The sequence below is a fragment of the Callospermophilus lateralis genome, chromosome 3, assembly GCF_048772815.1.
Source record: "Callospermophilus lateralis isolate mCalLat2 chromosome 3, mCalLat2.hap1, whole genome shotgun sequence".
In the NCBI taxonomy this organism is placed as follows: Eukaryota; Metazoa; Chordata; class Mammalia; order Rodentia; family Sciuridae; genus Callospermophilus; species Callospermophilus lateralis.
The window spans coordinates 48,862,851-48,890,758 of record NC_135307.1 but is presented as its reverse complement, the minus strand read 5'-3'; the positions used below and the strand labels follow the sequence as shown (position 1 = coordinate 48,890,758).

Here is a 27,908-nt window from a genome sequence, read left to right as displayed (position 1 = left end):
TAAAGGCTATTATATGACAAACTCATTACCAACATCATACTCGATGGGGAAAAACAGCAAACATTTCCTCTAAGATTAGGAATAAATCAAAAGCATAAATTCTCATCAGTCTTATTAAGTAACAGAAATTTTAGCTAGAGAAATTAAGCAAGAGAAAGAAATAAAAGGAATACAACAGAAAGGAAAGAAGTCAAATTATCCCTGTTTGCTAATGATACTATTATATACACAAAAAATCTTAAAAGACTTCACTAGAAGAGTTTTAGAACTGATGAATTAAAGTAGCAGGATACAAAATCAACACACAAAAATTTCAGCTTTTCTAAATGCCAATAATGAACTTGCCAAGAAAAAAATCAGAAAAGTTACCACAGTCACAATAACCACAAACAAAATACCTAGGAGTAAACAAAGGATTTGAAAGACTCCCACAGTGAATATTACAAAACACTGTGGAGAGACACTGAAGAAGACACTAGAAAGTAAAAAGATTTCCAATGTTTATGACTTGGGAGAATTAATATCGTTAAAATTGCCAAACTACACAAAGTGATCTACAGATTCATTGCAATCCACATCAAAATTCCAATGACATTCTTCACAGAACTAGAAAAAAAATTCTAAAATTCATTTGGAAACACAAAAGACATTACAAATGGCCAAAGCAATCTTGAGCAAAAACAGCAGTGCTAGACACACTACAACACCCAATTTTAAAACATACTGCAGAGTAACATTAGCAGCATGGCATTAACATGTAGGCCAGTGACAGACTGGCCTAAACCCATGCCTCTTTGGCCAACTAATTCGCAACAAAGGTGCCAAAATCATACAAGGAGAAAAGACAGCCTCTTCAACAAATGGTGCTGGGGAAACTTGGATATTCACAGGGAAAAGATTGAAACTATCTCTCACCCCTGTCTAAAAATTCAATTCAAAATGGATCAAAGACCTTAATGTAAGACCTGAAACTTTGAAACTACTAGAAAAATATAGGGAAAACATTTCAAGATACTGATACCAGCAACAATTTTCGAAATCATACTCTAATAGTTCAGGAGGCAAAAGCAAAAAAAAAGTGAGATTACATCAAATTGAAAAGTTTCTGCTCAGCAAAGGACTCAATCAACAGAGTAAAGAGACCACCTGCAAAGACGAATCTTTGCTAGCCATTCATCTGACAGAGGACTAATATCCAGAACATATAAGGAAAATTTAAAGATCTAACAACAAAAAATGTAATTCAATCACAAATGGACAACTGATTTGAACAGACACTTCTCAAAAGAAGTACAAATGGCTAATAAATATATAAAATTAAAAGCTCAATACTTTTATTCATCAGAGAAGTGCAGATCAAAACCACAGAGATTCCTTCTCACCCCAGTTAGAATAGCCACTATAAAAAAATAAAATAAATAAGTAACAATTATTAGGAAGATATGGAGATAAAGGAATTCATGTACACTGTTGGTGGGAATGTAAATTAGTACAACTACTATGGAAAACAGTAAGGAACTTCCAATAAATAAACAAACTACCTAACTAACTATAACCAGAACTCCCACACAATCCAGCTGTACTACTTCTGGGTATACACCTGAAGGAAATGAAGTCAGCATACCGAAAGAGATATCTGGAAGCCCAAGTTTATTGCAGTGCTATTCACAATAGTCAAGATACAGCTGTACATCAACAGATTAACAAATAAAGAAAATATGGTATACATACACAATGGAGTGTTTATTCATTCATAAAGCAGAATGAAATCATGTCATTTGCAGGAAAATGGATAGAACTGGAGTATATCATGTTAAGCAAAATAAACCAGACATAAACAATACCACTTACTTTCTCTCACATGTGGAAACGGGATGGGGGGCGGGGAGATGACCTAAATATAGATGAGGGATGGTTATGGACTGAAGGGGTCCAGGGAGCGAGAACACAGAAAAGAAAGAGTGAAAAGAAGGGAGGATGAATATGGTCAATACACAATATATGCATTACGCATATAGGAAATGTCACAGTAAAATCCATTAATTTGTACAGTTAGTATGTTAAGAATTATAATCATAGAGAAATGAAAAAGTAGTTGCAAATTTTAATAAAAGACTGAATAATATAATAAATACTAGTATAAAATTAATAGTATGTAAATAATATAGAGTTGTAAATAATATTTAAATGTCATGCTAAGCATGATATATGAATTTCATTACTAGGTTTAGTAAACATTACTCAGAAGACCTTTCACCTTGAATTTCTTAGCCTTCATTAATGTTTTTGCTATGATAAACATGGTTACTTCTGGCTTACTCCACAAGCTCTCCTCCAAGACCTGAATGGCCTTCTCATGGTTTTCACAAAATGAATAAATGATTGCTTGCTGTATTGGGCTCAACTCAATGAGACCTAAGAGAAAAGGAAAATTTATCAGTACCTTTGCCAAGTATGAAGGATTTCAAATAAAATTATTTTAACAAAATCAAGCAATAATATGAATTTATAATATGAATTTTCAATATTATATGAAAATCTATTTACTTTCAAAGAAACATAAGATATTCCAATTACAAAAAAACAGCAAAATTGTAAGCCTAGTAATTCCTATAAAAATAAGCTTTTCCACAAAGTTCATTGTAATATATTGTGGATCATTTTATGAATTTATTTACATATAATCTGAAGTTTCCAAATCTTTGTCTTTCAACTAAAACCTTTATGCCATCTCTGTGTAGTTACTGAAAGTAGTACAAAAGTTCTAAAAAGATATTTCTTAAATTAAAACAATTATAATTTTCAAATAATTATATTTACCTCGGTTCATTTCTGCTACTTGATAAATAGTGAACTTTGCCAGATCATAACACTTCATCATAAGAAGATATTGTCCTCTGGAAAAAATAATATTTTTTGATTCTAAGCTGATAAAAATAATTTTTCTAAAATAAAGTTTCTTATACTCAGTTACTTAAAATTTTACAGCTACAATACATTGATTATATTTATATTTATATATGCATGCATAAAAGGCAATACATTACAGACATTTTATAGTCTAAATAGACCGATTTACATGGATGTGTGATGAAACAATTTAGAAAATGTGATGCTACAAAAAAAATAGTCATCTCTTTTTGCAATTATCTGCATTTAAACTGCTTTACTTTGTTGCTGAGAAATTACTTAAAAATTAAAATTTAAGGAACATAAAATGAGGAAAACTTTCCATAAATTGTTAAAATGTGGTTCAAGGCTTAAAACACAAAGCAAGCATTCTTCAGAAAAAAAAAAAATTGTTCTAGCTGGGAATATAACTCAGTGGTAGAGCATTTGTCTAGCATATATAAAACCTTGGATTCAAAGTCCAGTACTGAAAAAAAAAATTCCACTTTCTTTTCCCAGTTATATTAATCCTCAGAGATTATATTTTTGGAAGTAATAATTTGTAAAATGTCTCCTTAGTCCAAGTTCTACTATATTTCAAATGCAATTCTTGTGCCACTTATTTTTTTTATGGAATTAGCTAACATATTTTGAATATGTTAACATATTCAAAACAACTGTTCAAAATGTATTACCTTGCTCTCGTGAGATATGTACTAACTACATAACCATCAACCTAGAAAGGCCTAAAGATCTTAAACTTGCAGTTTTGTTTTGATGCAAGGGAAGATCCAGTTATATTATGTAATGTTATCTTGAAGTTTAGCAAAAACAAGAATTGCCCCTGGCTTGCTGGCTGGGAGATGGCCATTGCCCAGAGAGTAAATGTAAAATAGGAAGTTAAAGAATCAAGAGAGAACTAAAGATCTCAACAGATTGCTCAGATGTGAAGTTATCTTAAGAAGAATTCAATTTCTATGCTCATACCTTATTATATATAATTGGACTCCATCTGGCTGAAAGTGGATGGCCCGAGATAACTCCTTGACTGCCCTTTTCAATTTATGCAGCTGTTGAATAATAAATAAACAGAAACTTGGGTTCTAGTAAAACTGAGTATTTCCTTTCTGATGTTTATCCCCTCATACCCTTTACTGCAGAAATTTTGCAGGGACATCCCCTAATACACATGATTTTCTAAAGAATCATCAAAGCAAATGGGATATAGAAAAGTTTAAAAAAAACAGTTATGGTGTAAGTTGGTTTTTAAAAATTATTTATCTTTAATTTGAAGAGTAAACATACACATATATAATTTTACATTCTAGTCTGTGTGTTTATTCCTTTTTCATTTAACTTTTTAGTTTTTTTCCTCAACCACAACACCAAAATTCACTTGTTAATAAACTAGCATACAAAAAAAAAAGTAAAATAAAAAGTTAATTTCACTAAATAAGGGAGGATGCTGGAAGCAGTGGTACACTCCTGTAATCCCAGCAGCTCATGAGGGACAGAAGGATCGCAAGTTCAAAGCCAGCCTCAGCAACTTAGTGAGGCCCTAAGCAACTCAGTGAGACCCTATCTCTAAATAAAATATAAAAAAGGGGGAATATTGCTCGATGGTTAAGCACCCCTGGTTTTAATCTCTAGAAAAGCAGATTTATACCAAAATTAAAATTAAATAAATAAATAAAAATATAATAATTGTATAAAAATATCTATTTAATATCAATGTATAAAGAAAATAAGCATTGATTCTTTCATTAATACTGGTCTCACAAACATAAACTGAATTTGTATATATCTGGGGACAAAATCACCATCATTGTAGATACCACTAAAGGAGCACTACATGGTGAAAGAAAATTAACCTGGGACAACCAACCATTCCCCTAACCATAATGACTGATTAAAAAAAAGAATGCCCAAAATTAATTTGTACATGGAAACAAGCAAGACCTGCAGAAACAGTATAAACCATGGGTAGGGTCAAAAGAGGAAGCCCATAAAGAGAAGAAGTCTGAGATTCATTTAAACAAATTTAAGAATTTCTGTGAAACTTTCTGGCCATTGTGTCATAAGCAGCCTCTGCTTGGATTGGTACGATTAATATACCATCCAACCAAACACGCACATTGCTATACCTGTTCTACTATGTCTATGCATTGGAGAAACCTTGTTTTGGAACAGATGGAGGTTCACTCTCTGAATTTACAAGCTTCCCTGGGGTTGGACCTCTCCAGGAAGCCTCCAGGCAGCCTTAGATTAGATTCCCATGGAAGCTGAAAAGCTGAACCAACACAGTAGGAGAATGTATTCCTCTACATATATACACAGGGTTTGATTTATAATTACTTGATTTACATGGGATCATATTGTACACACTTTATATTCTTCTGAATCTTGCCTTTTTCTTAATATTTATTTTTTAGTTACAGGTGGAAACAATATCTTTATTTTATATTTATGTGGTGCTGAGAATCAAATCCAGTGCTGAGAATCAAATCCAGTGCCTCGCGCATTCTAGGGGAGCGCTGGATCTCTGAGCCACAACCCTAGCCCCTGAATCTTGCCTTTCTTACTGACATATATCAGCTGGCATGGTTCTGCTCTTTTCAAGGACTGTTTTATTTCAGTGTGCATATACTACAGTGCTTACACCCATTACTGTGCACAGATTGATTTTTGCTCTCAGTACAAAGAGGCAATTGTCTGATTGTACGTCCTTTACCCCCTACTACCATGCTGGTGTTTTGGTTTCTGTGTGTGTTCAGGGGAAACACCAGCTTCCCCAAATGGCCTGAGCTTCATTGATGGAGTTAGATTAAGTAAAAACTCACACACTGCAAATATGTTCGCATCTTTCCTAATAGGAGTCAAAGGCAAACTTTTCCTAGGGACCAGACTGAACATATCTTGGATCTTCTGCTTCTGTCATCCAGAAGGTAAGAATTTTGCATGGGACTCCAGTCACAGGAGACCCTGAGACATGGGCAGCAGACAGCATAATCTCCAGGTAATCCTCAGTGGACAGGTAGTAGAAGAAAAAAACAAGCCTTTGTTGTTTTAAATGGTGATTTTGGAGTTGTTTTTTATCACAGCAAAACCTAGCCTATCCAGACTGGAACTAGCTTATCCAGAGGACTTGTAGAAAAGAGGAGGATTACATTTATTTTAAAATTTAACTTGTAAAAATTTAAAGGAAAGTTTTAATGGTTAGATTACCATTCTACATAGAGATCCCATTCTATGAACCCACCCACTCACCAGTAAGCCCATGCACAAAACATTAGAACAACAGATTCCAAAATGTTAATAGTAGTTATCCCTAGAGAATATGAACCATTTTTAATTTATTATTTTTCATTAAACTTATTTATTTATTTATTTTAATTTAGATAAATACATTACCTATAATAAATACATATTGCTTTTAAAATAAGAAAAAAAACATACAGTATTATTTTTAAAGTGAAAGAATAAAAACGCACATCTCATAAGCAGAGACTTTGTGAGTATGTAATTATAGTTAACTACCTATGCTTAACATTTATAGCTTATAAGCCCATTTGTTTCTATAGTTAGCTAAGGAAAATAATACATTAAAACATTTAAAATTAATTGAACAGATAGCCATAAAATTAAAATTTGTATTCAAAATTCTCAAACACTAAATACCTTATAATAGGCTTCTGCTCTACAAATATAGCTTTGAATACACGAAGGATCAATTTTAATAGCCTCAGAAAACCAATAAATAGCTTCATTGTAGTTTTCCAGGTGTAGCAGATATATGAGGCCAATGTTTATGTAAGCCAAAGTAACAGTTCTAGGAAAACAAGAAAATAAAATCTTGTTAGACATTTTTAATTATTCAAAATGTTCTCCAATTATGAATGAACCCAATGAAATATATACATCAATAGACATCAGGGTTTTTTAATGTTTACCAAAGAAATATGAATTAGTTAACTACTATGATCTATTAAAAAATTATAAATGCCCTTTATTATTAAAAAATTATAAATGCCCTTTATTAACTCCTTGGTAAGGAGTTAACAATTGTAGAGACTATGCTCGGAACCGAATTCATGGAGTCTCCTAGACTCTTATTAATACTTTTTGCTCCTTGACTTAATCTTGATTTACCTTGAATTTCAAGCTCAAGGTTTTCTCAATTCAAAAGTCTTTACTTTAAGCTATGAATAACAGTGAAAAACGGTTTGGTGGCTGAGGTTAAAAACCCTCTCCGCATTGATGTTTGTTGCTTTTCTCTCTTAGAATCAGTAATATTCAGTATAAAGATGACCTTAGACATTATCTTGTTCGATGCCTCTTTCAAAATAAGGAAACTACACATCCTATGGTCCAATCTCAGGGAAGCCCTAACCCTTTGCCTAGACACCACAGTTCCTATCACCCACTTTCTGACTCTTTGCACCAGAAAAGTCTTTTCTTTTCCTAGCTGGCTCAAAAAGGTCCAAAAGAAAATCACGACAGTCATTATGGAACTATCTTCCATGACTTTCCAGAGTCAAGTTCAAAGTTCACATTAGATAGCTAAGTAAACAGTTTGCTAGTTAGTATAAAATTAGCTTGATTTGTAACTCTTTCTGACAACTTCCATTTAATGAACACTTCATTGGAAAGAAGGGAATTATTTAATTAAAATCTATATTTTACAGCTGGCTCTCTGACTGATGTGTTTGACTTTCAATGTGTGTTCCTTCCTGAAACTATGCTCTAAATGTTACTGGCTTTTTCCTTTGCTTTACTAAAAAATGAAATCAGGAGCTCAAAATAGAGGATTTCTTTCCATTGAGTTGTATTTTGTGCATAGCAATGATACATTAAGCAAAATATTTGTCATTATTTTAAAACTTGATAATGGTTTTCCAGTAATTTCCAAAAGCTCTAGCCTGGGTATCCTCAAACCCCTCCTAATAGCTTGTTGATTTATTATCTATGGAAATAACTCCTTTGAAACCTATTCAACCTCTCACCTAACACAAACAATTCTTATTTTAGCAGTAGTCTAATTTTAGTGGTATTCTAATTCTAGAATGATTTTATAATTGATTTTATAATTGCCTCATTTTCTTATCGATGATAAGGGAAAAATACTGTTTCTTTTATTTTGGTTTTTTTTTAAATTTTAAACAAAAGTAAAACCAGTATGAAAAGAAAACATACCTTTCAAGAGAAATAACAGCTTCAAAGTCACAAATTGCCAGCCACCAAAGTTTTAGATTTACATAGACTATGCCCCGATGTAGAAAACAACTAAAATTCTCATAGCCGTCATTTAGGAGAACTTTAAAATAAAAGAATATGTTTTATTCGGGTTTTGAACAATCATATCTGGGTCAGATTTTAGCCTACACCCTTTCTACTGCTTATTCTTTTTTAACATTACATAAAACAAAATATATCTATGATGAATGTATTTTGTGAGTATAAGCAATATTGATAAAAAAATGCATTTGTTTATTAGTTAACAATGTGGCTATTAAGGCTCACAAACTCATTAAAACTGAAGAAATTCTGGTGGTAATCTAATGGAGTCCACTCACTTTCCAGAGAAGGAGATTAAGGTTCAAGGGGGCCAGGTACATTGACCAGAGTCATGATGCAAGGCATTGGCAAAGTTGGGCATAGAATATAACTCCGGTCAGAAGGGTATCATTACCCTTGACAGCCTGTTATTATCACAAAGACACTGTTTCTGGCCAAAGAACAGGTTCAGGTACTAACCCAGATCAGGACATATGGCAGAAGTCAGGCTTATTCATAAACCAGGAAAGGAAGCCACAAAGGAGCTCCTCCAAGGCAAGCAAAATTTAGAAATGAGGCAAGCAACTTGACTATGAAATCACAATTTACATGATAAAAAGAACCTCCTCTTGGTAATTCCAGTGTGCAACTCTTATCAGTAACCTGCCTAGAAGTCACCTCATGTCTCCCTTACTGACTCCCATTCACTTTAAAAAATAAGTTAGTGTGTTAAATATGTTTTACACAAGGTTTGACATATATCTTCTAAGCTTCTCAAGCCCTTCCTGGGTTAGGAAGAAAGTTTTGCCAAAAATATTCACAGTCTGGAACACAAATATTCTCACTTCTGAGTTTGAGGAAGAGTAATCAGTATCTGCAATGATCCTAGAGTAAGTAAATGACCACCTGAATGCCATATGACTGCTCAGTTCCAGCATGGTAGGCTAGCAAGGGAAAAAGCACTACAGTATGGATAGTTGCTCTAAAACAATGGGGAAATTCTTAAGGAAAAAGTATTAGAGTTACTTAACCTTTCTATTCTTAGGCTTTACTATCAATAGAATTTAGATGATGATAGCACCTACCTGATGTTGTTTGAACTTTCATTAAGATATTCCATATATAGCATTTAGAACAGAAATAAAATGTCCAATAAATGTTAGAGATTATTATTATTATCCTAGAAAATATATTGAGGATCCTTTTTGGTCACGAATGAAAAAACTTGCTAAGCTAGCCTATAGGAAAAGACTAAAGCCAAAATCAAGTTGGTCTACTCTGAACAAGTAGATAATAGAGATTTTAAATTATCATTTGATAGTCTAGAAAGGGGAGAACTAAAGAGGCAAAAGTTGGAAAAGAGGAAAATATGAGGAAAAAGCCTTTAGAGAAAGACCAGAGAGAAATAGATTCAGCCAGATGGCAGGGCCTTCTGAGACAGGCTGATGGAGCCAGGAAAACCTACAGAGATCTTTAAGTTGTGTGTGCCACATTTATCCTCCTAACTCTAAGCTGTTCTGTATTATGCATGAATTGTTTCTGTTGATGCTACTTTGGTGACTGAGGGAAAGACCTAGGAAGAATCACAGCAGAGAGAACAGCAGCTACAAGAAGTAAGAAGGTGAGCGATGTATAATCAGCTGAGGGCAGAAATTAGACTCAGAGATGATGAGAACATTGAATGAAAATCTTCAGCATACCTTCCCAAGAGTCCTTAGAAAGAGAAGGCAGAGTCCTAGGCTCCTTTCAGGAGACAACGGGGCTATTTTAGCTGAATATTATTGGACAAGATGACTTCAGGAGGCAAAAGGACTTAGAAATATTTTAGCAGCAATCATCTTAGCCAGACTCCCACAGGGAAGGAAATCTATCTCTTCTTAATTTCCAGATAAAAAGAATCTAGAACGATGAGATTCTACAATTTTACACCTGGGTGAGCACAGTCATTGGAGAGTTGGGTTCTGACTGGATTTCATCTGCTGGGATAGGCTCAATCCATGTCACTGTTGACTATTTACAGTCACTTACTCATGATCAAGAATTGTGCTGGGGGGCTGGGGACGTGGCTCAAGCGGTAGCGCGCTCGCCTGGCATGCGTGCGGCCCGGGTTCCATCCTCAGCACCACATACAGACACAGATGTTGTGTCCGCCAAATACTAAAAAATAAATATTAAAATTCTCTCTCCCTCTCTCTCACTCTTTCTTTAAAAAAAAAAAAAAAGAAAAGAAGAATTGTGCTGGACACATATAAACCAGGGATGCATTGACTGAGGGTAAAGAAGACATTACCATTTTGGGCTGTTAACATACTTTAGCTTCTGAGATTTCTCAAAGCCTATTTTTAATTTAAGCATCAAAAATATGAAATTTGACAAATCCATGGGCTGACTTAGAATAGGATCCAAACCACCAGGACAGTTTAATGCCATTTAAGCAAGCTAACTAGGAAATAGAATGGAGTTTCCAGAATGGTTTCCAGAACTCTATTTACAGAAAGATTTCCTTAACACAATAGTTTCCCCTTGTCATAATTACAGAGAAACATATGCACACATTTATTCACACATACCAAAAGGACATATTAGAATGCTTGTAGCTCAATCATGTGGCTTGTAAGTGTATTTATATAATATATATAAATACACACTGAGACCCTGTCTCAGACGGCCCTGCCATCTGGCTGAATCTGTTTCTCTCTGATCTTTCTCTAAAGGCTTTTTCCTCAAATTTTCCAATTTTCCAACTTTCACCTCTTTAGTTCTCCCCTTTCTAGACTATCACAATAATTCAAAATCTCTATTATCTAATTGTTCAGAGTAGACCAACTTGATTTTGGCTTTAATCTTTTCCTATAGGCTAGCTTAGCAAGTTTTATCATTCGTGACCAAAAAGGATCCTCAAGATATTTTCTAGGATAATAATAATAATCTTTAACATTTATTAGACAATTTTATTACTGTCCTAAGTGCACACACAGAGGTATGTATACATATACAATAGTATAAGCTAAAATATATTTAATATGTAAGTATATGAATACTAGTATATAGTATTATAGATATTATATTAGTGATCCCACATCCATATTTCCCTCTATGAGACTAAGCTGCTGAACTTCAGATCAGATGCGTATGTATGTGCAGTTGAAAGCAAAGTACCTGAAATGCTATAATCCTGTAGTGCTTTAAGAGGGTTAGTCTTTCTAAACAAGCAAGCTCGATAATAGAATGACAACCAGTTATTAGGATCTAAGTGGATAGCAATAGAAAAGTCCTGAATTGCTTGTTTATAAAAACTCCTTTTAAAATATGCTCTTGCTCGATGTATCCTAGAAAAGAAAAAAAAGCATTTTAATACATATTGCAAAATACACATTTCTGGTTTTGGTAAACCTATTTAACTAATTTTATATTTGAATAAAAATTTGTGCTTATATCTCCATGATTTACAAGGGAGTTTAGTCATGTTGTTAATAGCAAAGAAGATATAGACATTTTATAACAAGGTACACTCTTTGTATAAATAATTACATGCTTACTAATTACATTATATATCTTAACTACATGTTTATTAATTTCATTTCATTTCTTACATTTGCTGGGGGTAGCAAACTTCTTTGAAACTCTTTAAAAATTCTTCCCTAGTTATTGGTCTATTCTGATTATTTCTTGAGTCAAAGGGATATTACTTGCAGGTAGAGATTGAATTGGTTGGAGAAGAACAAGGAAGCTAATTCAAGGTATTATAAGATACTGCTGTCTTATTAGAGGTCTTATAGATACTGCTGTCTTCTCGGCCATTTTTAAGAATCTGGGGCCAATGAAAGAAAGTTTTTGAAACCATAGATCTTTATTATGTGATAATCAAATCTTATCACTCCAGAGCTTTGGGATAATATAGCATCTCAGGTGTGAACTGATGAGGGTCTAAAGTATTGAGGCAGTAAAAATAAAAAAAAAGGAAGATGTAAAAGTCAGTATATTTGAAAAATTAACATGGCTTAATGGCATGCAACTATTATAAAAGGTTTACATTGTAAGAATTTGAAATAAGAGAGCCTAATCAGACCAACATCATTCTAAATGGAGAAAAATTGAAAGCATTCCCTCTACAAACTGGAACAAGACAGGGATGCCCTCTTTACCACTTTTATTTAACATAGTTCTTGAAACACTGGCAAGAGCAATTAGACAGATGAAAGAAATTAAAGGGATACAGATAGGTAAAGAAGAATTCAAATCAGCACTATTTGCCAACGATAGGATTCTATACCTAGAATACCCAAAAAGTCCACCAGAAAACTTCTAGAACTAGTAAATGAATTCAGCAAAGTAACAGGATACAAATCAACACCCATAAATCAAAGGGATTTCTGTATATCAGTGACAAATCCTCTGAAAGGGAAACAAGAAAAACTACCCCATTTATAAAAGCATAAAAAAAATACTTGGGAATCAACAAAAGAGGTCAAAGATCTCTACAAAGAAAACTACAGAACACTAAAAAAAAAATTAAAGAAGATCCTTGAAGATGGAAAGATCTACCTCGTTCTGGGATAGGCAGAATTAATATTGTCAAAATGACCAATCCCAATCAAAATTCCAATGACATTTCTCATAAAAATAGAAAAATCAGTCATCAAATTCATTTGGAAAAATAAGAGATGCAATACTTATCGAGAAGAGTGAAGCAGGTGGTGTCACTATACCAGACCTTAAACTATACTACAGAGCAATAATAACAAAATGGCATGGTACCGGCACCAAAATAGATGTGTAGATCGATGGTACAAAGTAGAGGACACAGAAATAACCCACATAATTACAGTTATATTATATTTGACAAAGGTGCCAAAAATGTACATTGGAGAAAACATAGCCTCTGCAACAAATGGTGCTGGGAAAATTGGAAATCCTTATGTAACAAAATGAAATTAAACCCCTATCTCTTATCATGCACAAAACTTAAGTCAAAGTGGATCAAGGACCTAGGAATTAAACCAGAGACCCCGCTTCAAATAGAAGAAAAAGTAGGCCCAAATCTCCATCATGTCAGATTAAGCCCCAAATTTCTTAATAAGACTCCTATAGTGCAAGAATTAAAATCAAGAATCAATGAATGGGATAGATTCAAACTAAAAAGCTTCTTCTCAGCCAAAGAAACAATCAGTGAAGTGAATAGAGAGCCTACTAATTGGGAACAGATTCTTACCACACGCACGTCAGATAGAGCAGTAATCTCTAAAATATATAAAAGACTCAAAAATATTAACACCAAAAAAAAAAACAATAACCCAATTAATAAAGGAACTAAACAGACACTTCTCAGAAGAAGATATACAATCAATCAACAAATACATGAAAAAATATTCCACATCTCTAACAATTAGAGAAATGCAAATCAAAACTTCTCTAAGATTTCATTTCACTCCAGTCAGAATGGCAATTTTTAAGAATACAAGCAACAATAAATGTTGGCAAGGATATCTGGAAATGGATACACTCATTCACAGATGGTGGGACTATAAATTGGTGCAACCATTATGGAAAGCAGTATGGAGATTTCTTAGAAAACTGGGAATGGAATCACCATCTGACCCAGCTATCTTACTCCTCAGCCTATACCCAAAGGATTTAAAAAAGGCATACTACAGGGACACAGCCACATTAATGTTTACAGCAGCACAATTCACAATAGCTAAACTGTGGAACCAACCTAGATGCCCTTCAGTAGATGAATAGATAAAGAAAATGTGGTATATATACACAATGGAATATTATTCAGCATTAAAAGAGAATAAAATCATGGCATATGCAGATAAATGGGTGGAGCTAGAGAATATAATGCTACGTGGAATTAGCCAATCCCAAAAAAAGCAAATGCCAAATGATTTCTCTGATTTAAGGAGGCTGATTCATAATATGCTGCAGGGTGATGGGGGTGGTGATGGAAGGATGGGAGGATTAAATTAACTCTAGATAGGGCAAAGAGCAAAAGGGGAGGGCGGGGAGGGACTGGGGCATAGGGGTAGGAAAGATAGTGGAATGGGATGGTCATCATTACCATAAGTACATATATGAAGACACAAAGGATGTGACTCTACTTTGATTGGCTTATTTTACTTAGCATGATAGTCTCCAGTTCTATGCTTTACTGGCAAGTACCATAATTTCTTATCTATGGCTGAGTAATATTCCACTGTGTATGCCACATTTTCTTTGTCCATTCATCTGTTGAAGGGCCCTAGATTGGTTCCATAGTTTGGATATTGAACTGCTATATATGTTGATGTGGCCATGTCAACACAGGATGCTGATTTTCAATCCCTTGAGTATATGTTGAGGGGTGAGATAACTGGGTAAAATGGTGGTTTCATTTCAAGTTTTCTGAGGAATCTCCATACCATTTTCCATAGTGGTTACACCAGTTTGTAGTCCCACTATCACTGTATGGGTTTACTCTTTTCCCTGCAATCCTTGCTATCATTTATTGTTACTGATATGTAGATGCTAATGCAAAATAAGGGAGATGGAGGGAAGAACAGAAGTTCATTGGATTAGACCAAGGGAAATGAAGGTATGGGATGGAGGATGGAAATAAGAAAGACACTAGAACGAATTGGACATAACTTTGCTGTTAATATATGAATCACAGCCAGTGAAATTCCACATCATGTACAATCACAAGAATGGGATCCTAATTAGAAAAATATTCCATGTATGTATAATATGTCAAAATACACTCTAGAGCTTTCATGTATATCTAAAAAGAACATATTAAAAAATAATAAAAAATTTTAAAATACAAAAAAATCACTATTTTTTAAGTTTTATGTGACAATATAGTACCATAAATATGCTTCATATCTAATGAAATGTTAATATATAATATAACCTCCCAAAGGGTAGGGAAGTGACATGGGGTAGAAAAGATGATGGAATAAGATGGACATCATTACCCTAAGTATATGTATGAAGACACAAATGGTGTGAATCTACTTTGTGTACAACCAGAGACTTGAAAAATCATACTCTATATGTGTAATATGAATTGTAATGCATTCTACTATCATATATATAACAAATTTAAAATATGTTTATAAATATGCATACAATATATATGTATATAAATAGACCTTGAAGACATCAATAAATTTCAAGAGATACATGACTTGCTCAAATTGAACCAGGAGGACATAGAAAATATAAACAGATCAATTTCAAGTCATCAAATTTAAAATGCCATCCAAAGACTACCAACAAAGAAAAGCCCAGAACCAGATGGATTTTCAGCAGAGTTCTACCAGACACTTAGAGAAAAATTAACACCAATCCTCCTCAAATTATTCCACAAGAGAAAAGAGGGAATCCTTCCAAACTCATTCTCTGAATCTAGTATCACCCTGATACAAAAACCAGACAAAGATACATCAAAGAAAATAAACTTCAGACCAATAATCCTGATGAATACAGATGCAAAAAGTCTTAATCAAATACTAGTAAATCTGATACAAAAACATATTTAAAAGATAATGCACCATGGTCAACTAGAGTATATCCCTGGGATTCAAGGTTGGTTCAACATACAGAAATCAATAAATATAATTCACCACGTAAATAGACTTAAAGACAAGAGTCACATGATTATCTCAATAAATGCAGAAAAAGCATTTGACAAAAATAGAGCACCCCTTCATGTTTAAAACTAGGGATAGTAGCAACATACATCAACATTGAAAAAGCTACCTACAACAAACACAAGGCCAATATCATTCTAAATGGAGAAAAACTCAAAAATTCCTTCTAAAAGGTGGAACAAGACAGGGATGCCCTTTTTCACCATTTCTATTCAACATACCCCTTGAAACTCTAGCCAGAGCAATTAGGCAAAAGAAAGAAATTGAAGAGACAAATAGAAAAAGAAGGGCTCAACTATTTCTATTTGCCAACAACATGATTCTATATTTAGAAGACCCAAAAAATCCACCAGAAAACTTCTAGAACTCATAAATAAATTCAGCAAAGTAGCAGGATACAAAATTAATACCCATAAATCAATTTTGTTCCTATACCAATGATGAAGGAGAAATCAGGAAATTAGGAAAACTATCCCATTCACAATAACCTCAAAACAAAACAAAAAAAAAAAAGACTTGGGAATCAATCCAACAAAAAGAGGTGAAATACCTCTACAATGAAAACTATAGAACACTAAAGAGAGAAATTATAAAGATCTTAGAAGATGGAAAGATTTCCCATGTTCTTGGATAAATATAATTAATATTGTCAATCTGGCCATATCATCAAAAGTGCTATCAGATTTAATGCAATTCCTATTAAAATTCCAATGATGTTCTTCATATAAATAGAAAAAGCAGCCATGAAATTCATTTAGAATAATTAAAGGACAGAATTGCCAAAGAAATATTTAGAGAAAAAAATGATGCAAGAGGCATTGCAATATCAGACTTTAAATTATACTACAGAGCTGTAATAACAAAAACAGCATGATACTGACACCAAAACAGGCATAAAGACCAATGGAATTGAAGAGAAGACATAGAGACAAATCTACATAAATACAGTTGTCTCATAGTAGACCAGGCACCATAAACATACAATGGAGAAAAGACAGCTTCTTCAACAAATAGTGCTGGGAAATTTGTGTCATATAATATATGTATATAATATATGTATATGATGTAAACATATATATTATATATACAGGTTTTATATATATATATATATATATATTATACTATGTATATATGTATAGTGTATATATATATAGTATGTATATATAATCTGAATATATGTTATATGTACATATACATATATATATATATATAGAATATGTATATCATAGCATCACATTGTACCCATACATGTATACAAGTATTATTTTGAAATTTAAAATATTTTTTAAGACCTAACAAATTTTGGGGGTGATCCAAGATGGAGGTGATACAAGATGGCAGGCTAGAGGAAGGCTGCATTCTGTGTCACTCTGGGACCTGGGATTGAAGTAGTGGGAACACTGTTTCTCTGTGAGTGATTAGAGGACCCCTAACAGCTGACTTGCAGGACTCCTGGCCACTCGTCCACGCAGGTCCTCCAGGTGCCTGAGTAGGTAGGACCACAGGCATTAGCACCCATGCAGGAATTCCAGCCACCCTCCTATGCAGGACACCCAGCGACTGCCCACATGCAGGATCTCCAGCTGTCACTCCCATGTGGAACCCCATCCACCAATGTGGGGCTCCTCCGGTCACCTCCATCTTGGGTCACTGCAACCACTGTCATAGTCCCCTATATGCACTAGCCTGTACCTGGGGACACTGCACTGGTTCGGGAAATAGCCACCAGACACAATACTGCATGCCATAGAGCTGCATCTTTGAACACACAGCTCAACACCATTACCTAGCCCCACCCAACCTGATACTCCATCAATTAAAGCAGCCACCTCCATCTTGGGACACCTTCCTCGCCATCTTTAGTTGGGGCAACTCCCAGCTTGGAAAAAGGGCTGGGACTTAGAACCAATATCAAGGTACTGAAAGTCTCAACTCGCCCCCCTCTCCCCAGCAGCTGATAACCTGGCACAGTGCCTGCTGCTTCGCGGCTGGTCCATAGCTCACAAAACCGGGTTGCAAAACCGGGTTTCGAACTGCCCAATATAAAACAGCTCTCCACAACAGGTGTGCAGACCCCAGATTATAGCCCACAAGACCTCTGGAGAGAATGGTTCCTAATTGGGAAGTAGAAAGGGAAGGGGTGAGTGAGATACAGTTTAGAGACTAAATTAGAGACCAGAAATTTCCAGATCTACAGGCGATATAAGGAGATAAGACCAGGGGTCCACATCACACGAGTGGACCCCACAGCAGATCCTTGGACCAACCCTCCCATCCTAATATAACCTTCACCATCCTAAGAGTGGAAATACCAGCAAACAACAGACAACCCCACCTACTGGATGAGAAGGGAAGCTGAAAAGATACTGATCTCCAACCAAAACAATCCTAGTACCTTCCTTCAAGATTTTTTTTTTTCTCTCTCTCTTCTCCTGCCCTCACATCCCCAACATTTGTGAAACCAAGTACTTTTCATGGATCAGGCTACTGAGGACTAGGACATCTAAATACTATATTACAATGGTGTTGCATATTCTTTTACCTCCTATTTTTACATTTTTTAATTTTCTTAATATTTATGTTTATTTGTTTGTTGTATTCTACTATCTTAGTAAGAAGACTTACTTCTCTCCCCCAAATCACTTTCTCTCTCTTCCCCTGCTACTAACCAACTTCTTTAGGCTCCTCTTTCATACTTTCTAAGATCTAATAACTCTATATCCTCAACTCCTACCGTCTCAACATCTCATCCTACAACTCCCCTTGGTTCTTTGTCCACCATCAGAAACTGTAGATCATTTTGCAAACCTACTGTTTATATTGTAGATAATAACTAAACTTACCGTTTCTGTATATTGTGACAAAACCATAAACGTCCTAATAGCAGCTATTTGGTTTAAGGTTGTATATTGTTTGTATTGGGATATGTTCACATTGTTCTACCCCTAAAGGAGATGGACACCTGCAGGGACACTCTAAGCCTATAGGGTAAAAACTATAATGCCTCAGATCCACAGTGTTTAAAGGAAGACACACGAACAACATGAAAAAACAAGGGAAGAAAGTGCCCAAACAAACCAAGATATCAAGAATCCATGACCAGCACAACAGAAGAAATTACAGAGGAGTAGTTCAGGATGTTCATAATTAAGATGTTCTATGAACTAAAGGATGATATGAGAGTAAATACAGGCAGCAAAAGATCATCAATAAAGAGCTATACAAGCAAATACAGGAAGCAAAGGATTACTTCAATAAGGAGATAGAGGTTCTGAAAAAAAATAAACAGAAATCCTTGAAATGAAATAAACAGTAAACCAAATTAAAAGCTCAATAGAAAGTACCACCAACAGAATAGATCACTTGGAAGACAGAACCTCAGACAATGAATGAAGACAAAATATGTAATCTTGAAAAGAATGTTGACCACACAGTGAAGATGGTAAGAAACCATGAGCATAACATTCAAGAATTATGGGATAACATAAAAAGACCAAATTTAAAAATTATTGGGAGAGAGGAAGGCATAGAGTTCCAAACCAAAGGAATGAACAATAATATCAGAAAATTTTCCAAACATGAAGGATGAATTGGAAAATCAAATGTACAGGACACCAAATGTACAAAATAACAATAGATCCACACCGAGGCACATTATAATGAAAATGCCTAGCATACAGAGTAAGGAGAGAATTATAAAAGCTACAAGAGAAAGAAATCAGATTACATTTGGGGGAAACCTATTAGGATATCTGCAGACTTTTCAACCTAGACCCTGAAAGCTAGAAGATCCTGAAACAACATACACCGAGCTCTGAAAGAAAAATGGAAGCCAACCAAGAATCTTATATACAGCAAAATTAAGCTTTAGATTTGATGATAAAATAAAAACCTTCCATGATAAGCAAAAGTTAAAAGAATTTACAACTAGAAAGCCAGCACTACAGAACATCCTCAGCAAAATATTCCATAAGGAGGAAACAAAAAACAACAATGAAAATCAGAAAGGGAAGTATTACAATAAAGGAAATACCAATCAAAGGAGAAAACAAGTCAAATTAAATATCAAAAATAAACAAATATGACTGGGAGTACAAATCATGTCTTAATAATAGCCCTGAATGTTAATGGCCTGAACTCACCAAGCAAAAGATACAGACTGGCAGATTGGATTTAAAAAAAAAAAAAAAAAGACCCAACAATATGCTGCCTCCAAAAGACTCATTTCATAGGAAAATACATCCACAGACTGAAGGTGAAATATTGGAAAAAAAACATCTCACTCACATGGACTGCAGAAAAAAGCAAGGGTTTCCATCTTCATATTTTTAAAAAAATGGACTTCAAACCAAAGTTAATCAAAAAAGACAAAAAAGAACATTTCATATTTCTTAGGGAACCATACATCAACTAGACATAACAATTATATATGCCTTAAACAATGGAGCATCTATGTTCATCAAAAACACTTCTCAAGTTCAAGAGTCAAATAGACAACAACACAATAATTCTGGGTTGACTTTAACTCACCTCTTTCATCACTGGATAGATCTTCCAAACAAAAGCTAAACAAAGAAACTATAAAAATCAATAATACAATCAATAACTTAGACTTATCAGATATATAGAGAATATTTCATCCATCAACGAGTGAATACATTTTCTTCGCAGCAGCACATGGATCCTTCTCTAAATCAGACCATATATTATGCCACAAAGCAACTCTTAGCAAATACAAAAAAAAGAGATACTACCTTTCATTCTATCAGATCATAATGGAATGAAATTAGAAATCAATGATAAGATAAAAATTCGAAGCTACTCCAACACCTGTAGACAAAATAATATGCTATTGAATGAACAATGGGTTGCAAAGGACATCAAAGAGGAGATTAAGAAATTCTTAAGAGATAAGTGAGAACACTGATACAATATATCAAAATCTCTGGGACACTATGAAGGCAGTACTACTAACAGGAAAGTTCATTGCATGGAGTTCATTCCTTAAAAGAAGAAAAATTCAGCAAATAAAAGACCTAACATTACATCTCAGAGCCCTAGAAAAAGAAGGACAAATCAACACCAAAAACAGTAGAAGACATGAAATATTTAAAATCAGAGCTAAAATCATTGAAATTGAAACAAAAGAAACAATTGAAAAAATTGACAAAACAAAAAGTTGATTCTTTGAAAAAATAAATAAAATTGATAAACTATTAGCCATGCTAACAAAGAGAAAAAGAGAGAAAACTCAAATTACTAGCATTTGTGATGAAAAAGGAAATATCACAATGGACACTACAGAAATATAGAAGATAATTAGAAATTATGTTGAAAATTTTTACTCCAATAAAATAGAAAATATTGAAGCCATCAACAAATTTCTAGAGTCATGATTTTCCCAAACTGACAGGATGATATACACAAGTAAAACAGATCAATTTCAAGCAATGAAATTGAAGACTCCATCAGAAGTTTACCAACCAAGAAAAGCCCAGGAACAGATGGATACACCGCTGAGTTCTACGAGACCTTCAAAAAAATAAAAATAAAACTAATACCAATACTCCTCAAATTATTTCATGAAATAGAAAAATAGGAAACACTTCCAAATTCATTCTATGAGGCCAATATCACTCTGATTCCAAAACTAGACAAAGAGACATCAAAAAAAGAAAACTTTAGACCAATATCTCTAATGAACATAGATGCAAAAATTCTTAATAAAATTCTGGCAAATCAAATACAAAAAAATGTATCAAAAAGATAGTGCACAATCAAGTGGGGTTCACCCCAGGGAAGCAAGTTTGGTTCAATATACGGAAATCAACAAATGTAATTCATCACATCAATAGACTTAAAGATAAGAATCATATGATCATCTCAATAGATGCAGAAATAACATTTGACAAAATATACCACATCCTCATGTTCAAAACACTAGAAAAACTAGGAATAACAGGAACATGCTAAGCCCAAGACCAACTTCATTCTAAATGGAGATAATTGAAAGCATTCCCTCTAAAACCTGGAAGAAGACAGGGATGCCCTCTTTCACTGCTTCTATTTAACACAGTTTTCTTGAAACTTTAGCCAGAGCAATTAGACAGATGAAAGAAATTAAAGGGACATGGACAGGAAAAGAAGAACTAAAATTATTGCTATTTACCAACAATATGATCTTTCTATACCTACAAGATCAAAAAAATTCCACCAGAAAACTTCTAGAATTAATAAATGGATTCAGCAAAATAGCAAGACATAAAATCAACACCCATAAATCCAAGGCATTTCTGTACATCAGGGACAAATCCTCTGAAAGATAAACTAGGAAAACTACCCCCATTTAAATAGCCTCAAAATAAATAAAATACTTGGGAATTAATGAAAGAGATGAAAGACCTCTACAATGAAAATTACAGAATGCTAAAGAAAAAAACTAAAGAAGACCTTAGAAATGGAAAGATCTACCTTGTTCTTGCATAGGCAGAATTAATATAGTCAAAATGACCATACTACCAAAAGCATTATACAGATTTAATGCAATTCCAATCAAAATTCCAATGAAATTCCTCATAGAAATAGAAAAAGCAGTCATGAAATTCATCTGGAAAAATAACATAGCTACAGCAATCCTTAGCAAGAAGAGTGAAGCAGGTGGCATCACTATACCAGACCTTAAAGGATACTACAGAGCAATAGTAACAAACAGCATGGTATTGGCACCAAAATAGACTTGTAGGTTAATGGTACAGAATAGAGGACACAGAGACTAACCCACATAAATACAGTTATCTCATATTAGACACAGGTACCAAAAACATATTGGAGAAAGGATAGCCTCTTAAACAAATGGGACTATGAAAACTGGAAATCCATATGCAACAAAATGAAATTAAGCCCTGTCTCTCACCATGCACAAAACTCAACTCAAAGTGGATCAAGGACCTAGAAATTAAACCAGAGACCGTGCACCTAAGAGAAGAAAAAAGTAAGCCCAAATCTTCATAGTGTCAGATTATTCCCCAATTTCCTTAATAAGAGTCCTACAGTGCAAAAATTAATATCAAGAATCAATGAATGGGATGGATTCAAACTAAAAAGCTTCTTCTCAGCAAAAGAAACAATAAGTGAGGTGAATAGAGAGCCTACAGAATGGGAGCAAATTTTTGCCAATTACAATTAAAATTCCAATGACATTCCTTATAGAAATAGAAAAGGCCGTCATGAAATTCATCTGGAAAAATAAGAGACCCAGAATAGCTAAAGCAATCCTTAGCAAAAAGATTGAAGCAGGTTAGATAGAGCACTATTCTATGGGATATATAAAGAACTCAAAAATCTTAACACCAAAGAAACAAATAACCCAATCAATAAATGGGCCAAGGAATGAAACAGACACTTCTCAGGATATACAATCAATCAACAAATATATGAAAAAAATGTTCAACATCTCTAGAAATTAGAGAAATTCAAATCAAAACTACTCTAAGATTTCATCTTACTCCAGTCAGAATGGCAGCTATTAAGTATAAAAAAAAAAACAATGAGTGTTTGTGAGAATGTGGGGGAAAAGTCACACTCATACATTGCTGGTGGGACTGCAAATTGGTTCCGCCAATTTGGAAAGCAGTATGGAGATTCCTTGGAAACTGGGAATGGAACCACCATTTGACCCAGCTATTCCACTCCTCAGTATTCCACTCCTCATTCTATAAGGAATTAAAAACAGCATACTACAGGGACACAGCCACATCAATATTAATAGCAGCACAATTCACAATACCTAAATTGTGGAAGCAACCTAGACGCCCTTCAGTAGATGAATGGATAAAAAAATGTGGTATATATACACAATGCAATATTACTCAGCAATAAAAGATAATAAAGTCATGGCATTTGCAGGTAAATGGATGGAGCTGGAGAATACGATGCTAAGTGAAGTAAGCCAACCCCCCAAAAAAAAACCAATGCCAAATGTTTTCTCTGATATAAGGACGGTGATTCATAATGGGGTTGGGAGGGGAAGCATGGGAGTAATAGACAAATTATAGATAGGGCAAAGAGGAGGAAAGGGAAGGGAGTGGGCAGGGGGGTAAAAAGATGATGGAATGAGATGGTCATCATTACCCCATGTACATGTGTGAATACACAAATGGTGTGACTCTGCTTTGTGTACAACCAGAGACATAAAAAATTGTGCTCTATATGTGTACTAGGAATTGAAATGCATTCTGCTGTCATATATAACAAATTAGAATAAATTTCTTTTAAAAATTAACACAAATTTTAATGATACATGATGAACATATATACATAAAGCTCACATAAAGTTGATAATATCTAAATTTTAAAAATATACAAGACTAATAGAAGAAAAAATATTGAAAGGTCAATAGATACATGTTTGGCTCATCCCTACAAAAATTCAACTTAATGTAATAGTGCCAACCATTTTAATTGATCAAACTAAAATTTAAAGTAATTATAAAAATAGAATACTCAGGGCAGGAAAAAACTTTCTTATATAACATAAAAAGCATGAATCTTAAAGAAGAAAAGATGATATATCAGACCATATTACATTTAAGAACTCTGTTTACCAAAAGAAAATATTTAAAGAATGCAATGACAATCAGGAATGGGAAAAAAATATTTGCCATAAAAATAACCAACAAATTTAAGAGCTTATAGAAATTAATGAGAAAGAAGCAGACAAATTGGAAATCTAATGGTTAATAAATATATGAAAAAGCAATCGTGTTGGTAATGAAGAAAAAGAAAACTCAGATCCAACAGGGTCATACTACATATGCACAAGGATGACTAAAATATGAAAGTAACATAATAATACTAAGTGCTTGTGTGGAACTTCTGATAGTATAACCATTTTAGGAAACCAGTTGACCCCAAAGTTGCACATCTGCAAACTCTGTCAACCAGACATTTTATGTACAACAGAAATGTTGTATTAGTACCAATGACATGCACAAGAATGTTCAAGGGAACAATATTCATCATTGAAAGCTGGACTCAAAATTCATCAACAGTAAAATGGATAAATAAATTGTAATGTATGGAATAGTGCACAATATTCAGTGAAAGAAGCTAGACCTGGATGAACACTATCATATAATTTCATTTATGTAACATTAAACAAAAATAGGTAAACCTCAACTAAGAATGTTTAGAGATGTACACTTGTGTGCTGCAACTATAAAAAACTATAAGGGAATTTCTTTGTCTCTCTAGAGGAGACAAAGATCCAGAGGTTTCCAGAGTGCTGAAAATATCTTTTTGACCTAGTAATGGTTACAGGGATATTCACATGATGATTAGTCATTAAGATGCACATTGCCCTTTCATTCGCTTTTCTGGATGCATGCTTTACTACATGACTAGGGTATAATGAATTCCACTATTATGTGTAATTATAATGCACCAATAAAAAAATTGTAAGGGAAGAGATGAATAGGCCTGATTATATGCACATTTTATACTTCTTCAAAATAGAGCTCAGCTTAAAAGGAAAACAACAAAATGAGAAGTGTATTATACACCACAAGATTGAAAGAAGAGTTTTAATATACAAGATACAGTAAGATTTTAAATATATATATATATTTAAAATATATATATATACATATATATATGTAAAACCATTCTTTGTATTCAGAGGATATGTTTTAAAAGGAAATTTGAAAAAGAAAAATATAGGTGATGGCCAATGCTTCAGAAATTTACAATGTAACTAGTATTTAGGAAATACAGATAAAATAATTCAATTTTCATTTATGCCTGTTAAGTTATTCACTACCATCAAGTGGTACTGAAAATTGATTCATTGTTTCTAAGGGGTTATTGATGTATTTCAAGCAATTTTATTTCCTGAAAATGTATTTCAAAGAGTAATAATTTCAAAAATTAGAACATACCTAAAATAATTCTTACCTTGCTTGCAAATTTTGGGGTTCTATATTTAACAAAGCTGTAAAATCCTGTATGGCTGAAGTCCAATTTTCATTTTCATAGAAAAACATCCCACGTTTCAATAATGCATCTACTCTTTGGGGATCATAAAAAATACACTACAGGGGCATGGAGAGGTATATAGACATGTTACATGCTTTAAAAGCTACATACATAGTCACATAACAAATTTAGATTACATAAAAGAAAATCACTTTGAGATATCAAAGTTTTCACATTTACATTTAAAGACTATATTAAGAAACCCATCCATCATCTTGAAAGGGAATATCTTTAAAACAGTTTCTTTAAAAAAGAAACGGCATGTATAAGAAGCCAAGTCTTTTGCCCACTGAAATTTTTACTGACAATAATTCATAAATGAATTGTTCAACTAGAATTGGACTACATTGTATCTCTCACAGCATTTTATCCTAATTAAAGATGAAACAGATTAGATTATGTCAATGCTGATTCAATCAAACCAAATATGGATTAATCTACTCTCTAACATGATAAAAAGAAATAAATTGGTAGCGGCTTGGTTTGTCCATTTCACTTAGATATACAAAGGTATACAGTGACAGACTAAATCATATGATCAGTTGTAAATTCTTCGCCTGTTGTTACTAGGGAACAATTGAAGCACAAAGGTTACCACGTATTTTCAAGGATTTTGAAACCTTCTGGTGCTGTATTAATCTATTTTTAAAATATGGTGCCCAGTAGAGGAATGGAATCAATAATCTAATAATTTCAAAATGATGATGGAATGTGATGGACATCATTATCCAAAGTATATGTATGAAGGCACAAATTGGTGTGAATATACTTTGTATACAACCAGAGATATGAAAACTTTGTGCTCTATTTGTGTAATATGAATTGTAATGCACTTTGCTATCATATATAAGTAAAAAATTAATTTAAAATAATCTAATAATTCAATATCTTCAAAGGAATTTTTGGTCACTTCTAAACCAGAAGTTACAAAACTTATGCTCCTCAAGCAGAAGAGTGCCAAGGCAGTGACTAAACCATCATAGATGGGAATATGGAAAGTTAAATTACTTAAATTATTTCTCCTAAATTCTCAATTGTACTAAGGACTAGGAATTTGAAACTAAAAGTCAGAAGATCAGAGTTACATATTTTTCTGTAGTTAGGAGAATGTTTTACCTTGCCTCTATAGCTTCAAAGCATGGTTCAACATCCTCAACCAAATGTAAATATTCTCCTACTGTCCTTATTTCCATCAGCATCCATCATAATTTGTTATTATGTATTCATGTATGTGTTTATATCTATCCTTAATATATGTCCTTGAAACTATAAACTCTGTATAAGCAGAAAATGTCTATTTTATTCACCAACTTTTATCCACTACATTATGGTGCCTTAGTCAATAAATACTTGTGAGTTAAAAAATGAATGAATAAAACAGTGACTATAGCTTGTTTGAGAGCAGGTAGATTCTCCCTACAAAAGAGAAGAAGCTATAAAAAGTAGAATATGGTTTTCTCTATCATCTGAAGGAAAGAGCAACTTCTTTACCTGCTGTTTCAAGTTCAAGAGGGGAAATCCATTAACCAATATTTTTTTGAAAAATCATTGAAGTAGGGTTAACATCAATACCAAGAATGAAAACTCTAGCTCCTAACCTGTAATAAATTAATTTTGATGATATAAAATATATGAAAGACTTTCAAAACCTTGCTATACCATGAGCACAAGAATATCATGATCTAAAATATATAAATGGCAGCATTATATGTAATAAAGCTTACTTTAGAATAGTCATCAATGGCCAGTACTCTGTTTGCTTTTTCATGCATCTCACCCCTCCTGAAATAGCTATCAGCTTCTGTGGGCCTGCACTTAATTGCCAGAGTATAATTTACAATTGCCAAAGCAGTATTTTCTTTGTTCTTGAAAATTTCTGCCTTTGACAAATATGCCTCTAAAGAAGAGAAAAAGGTCAAATTTAGTGTTACAATTCTTTAAGAATAAAAATTTGAAAACATTATTCTCTCTCTCTAAACATGTGATTTTAAAAAATAATTATATATGTGTGTACACACACACACACACACACACACACACACACATTTATTTTGGTGGTACTGGAAATTGAAGGGG

General features: G+C 33.5%; 1 protein-coding gene across 1 annotated transcript in view; it reads right to left on the bottom strand.

Annotated features, from left to right (window-relative positions):
- Window positions 1-27,908, bottom strand: part of Ttc6 (tetratricopeptide repeat domain 6) — a 181,257-nt gene that overhangs the window by 41,332 nt on the left and 112,017 nt on the right. The window contains exons 14-21 of the mRNA XM_076849316.2: window positions 27,557-27,729; window positions 25,752-25,888; window positions 11,323-11,492; window positions 8,083-8,203; window positions 6,568-6,718; window positions 3,877-3,959; window positions 2,821-2,897; window positions 2,258-2,415 (exon numbers count right to left, since the gene is read on the bottom strand). Of these exons, the coding sequence (XP_076705431.2) occupies window positions 2,258-2,415; window positions 2,821-2,897; window positions 3,877-3,959; window positions 6,568-6,718; window positions 8,083-8,203; window positions 11,323-11,492; window positions 25,752-25,888; window positions 27,557-27,729 (1,070 nt within the window). The remainder of the gene's footprint in view (window positions 1-2,257; window positions 2,416-2,820; window positions 2,898-3,876; window positions 3,960-6,567; window positions 6,719-8,082; window positions 8,204-11,322; window positions 11,493-25,751; window positions 25,889-27,556; window positions 27,730-27,908) is intronic.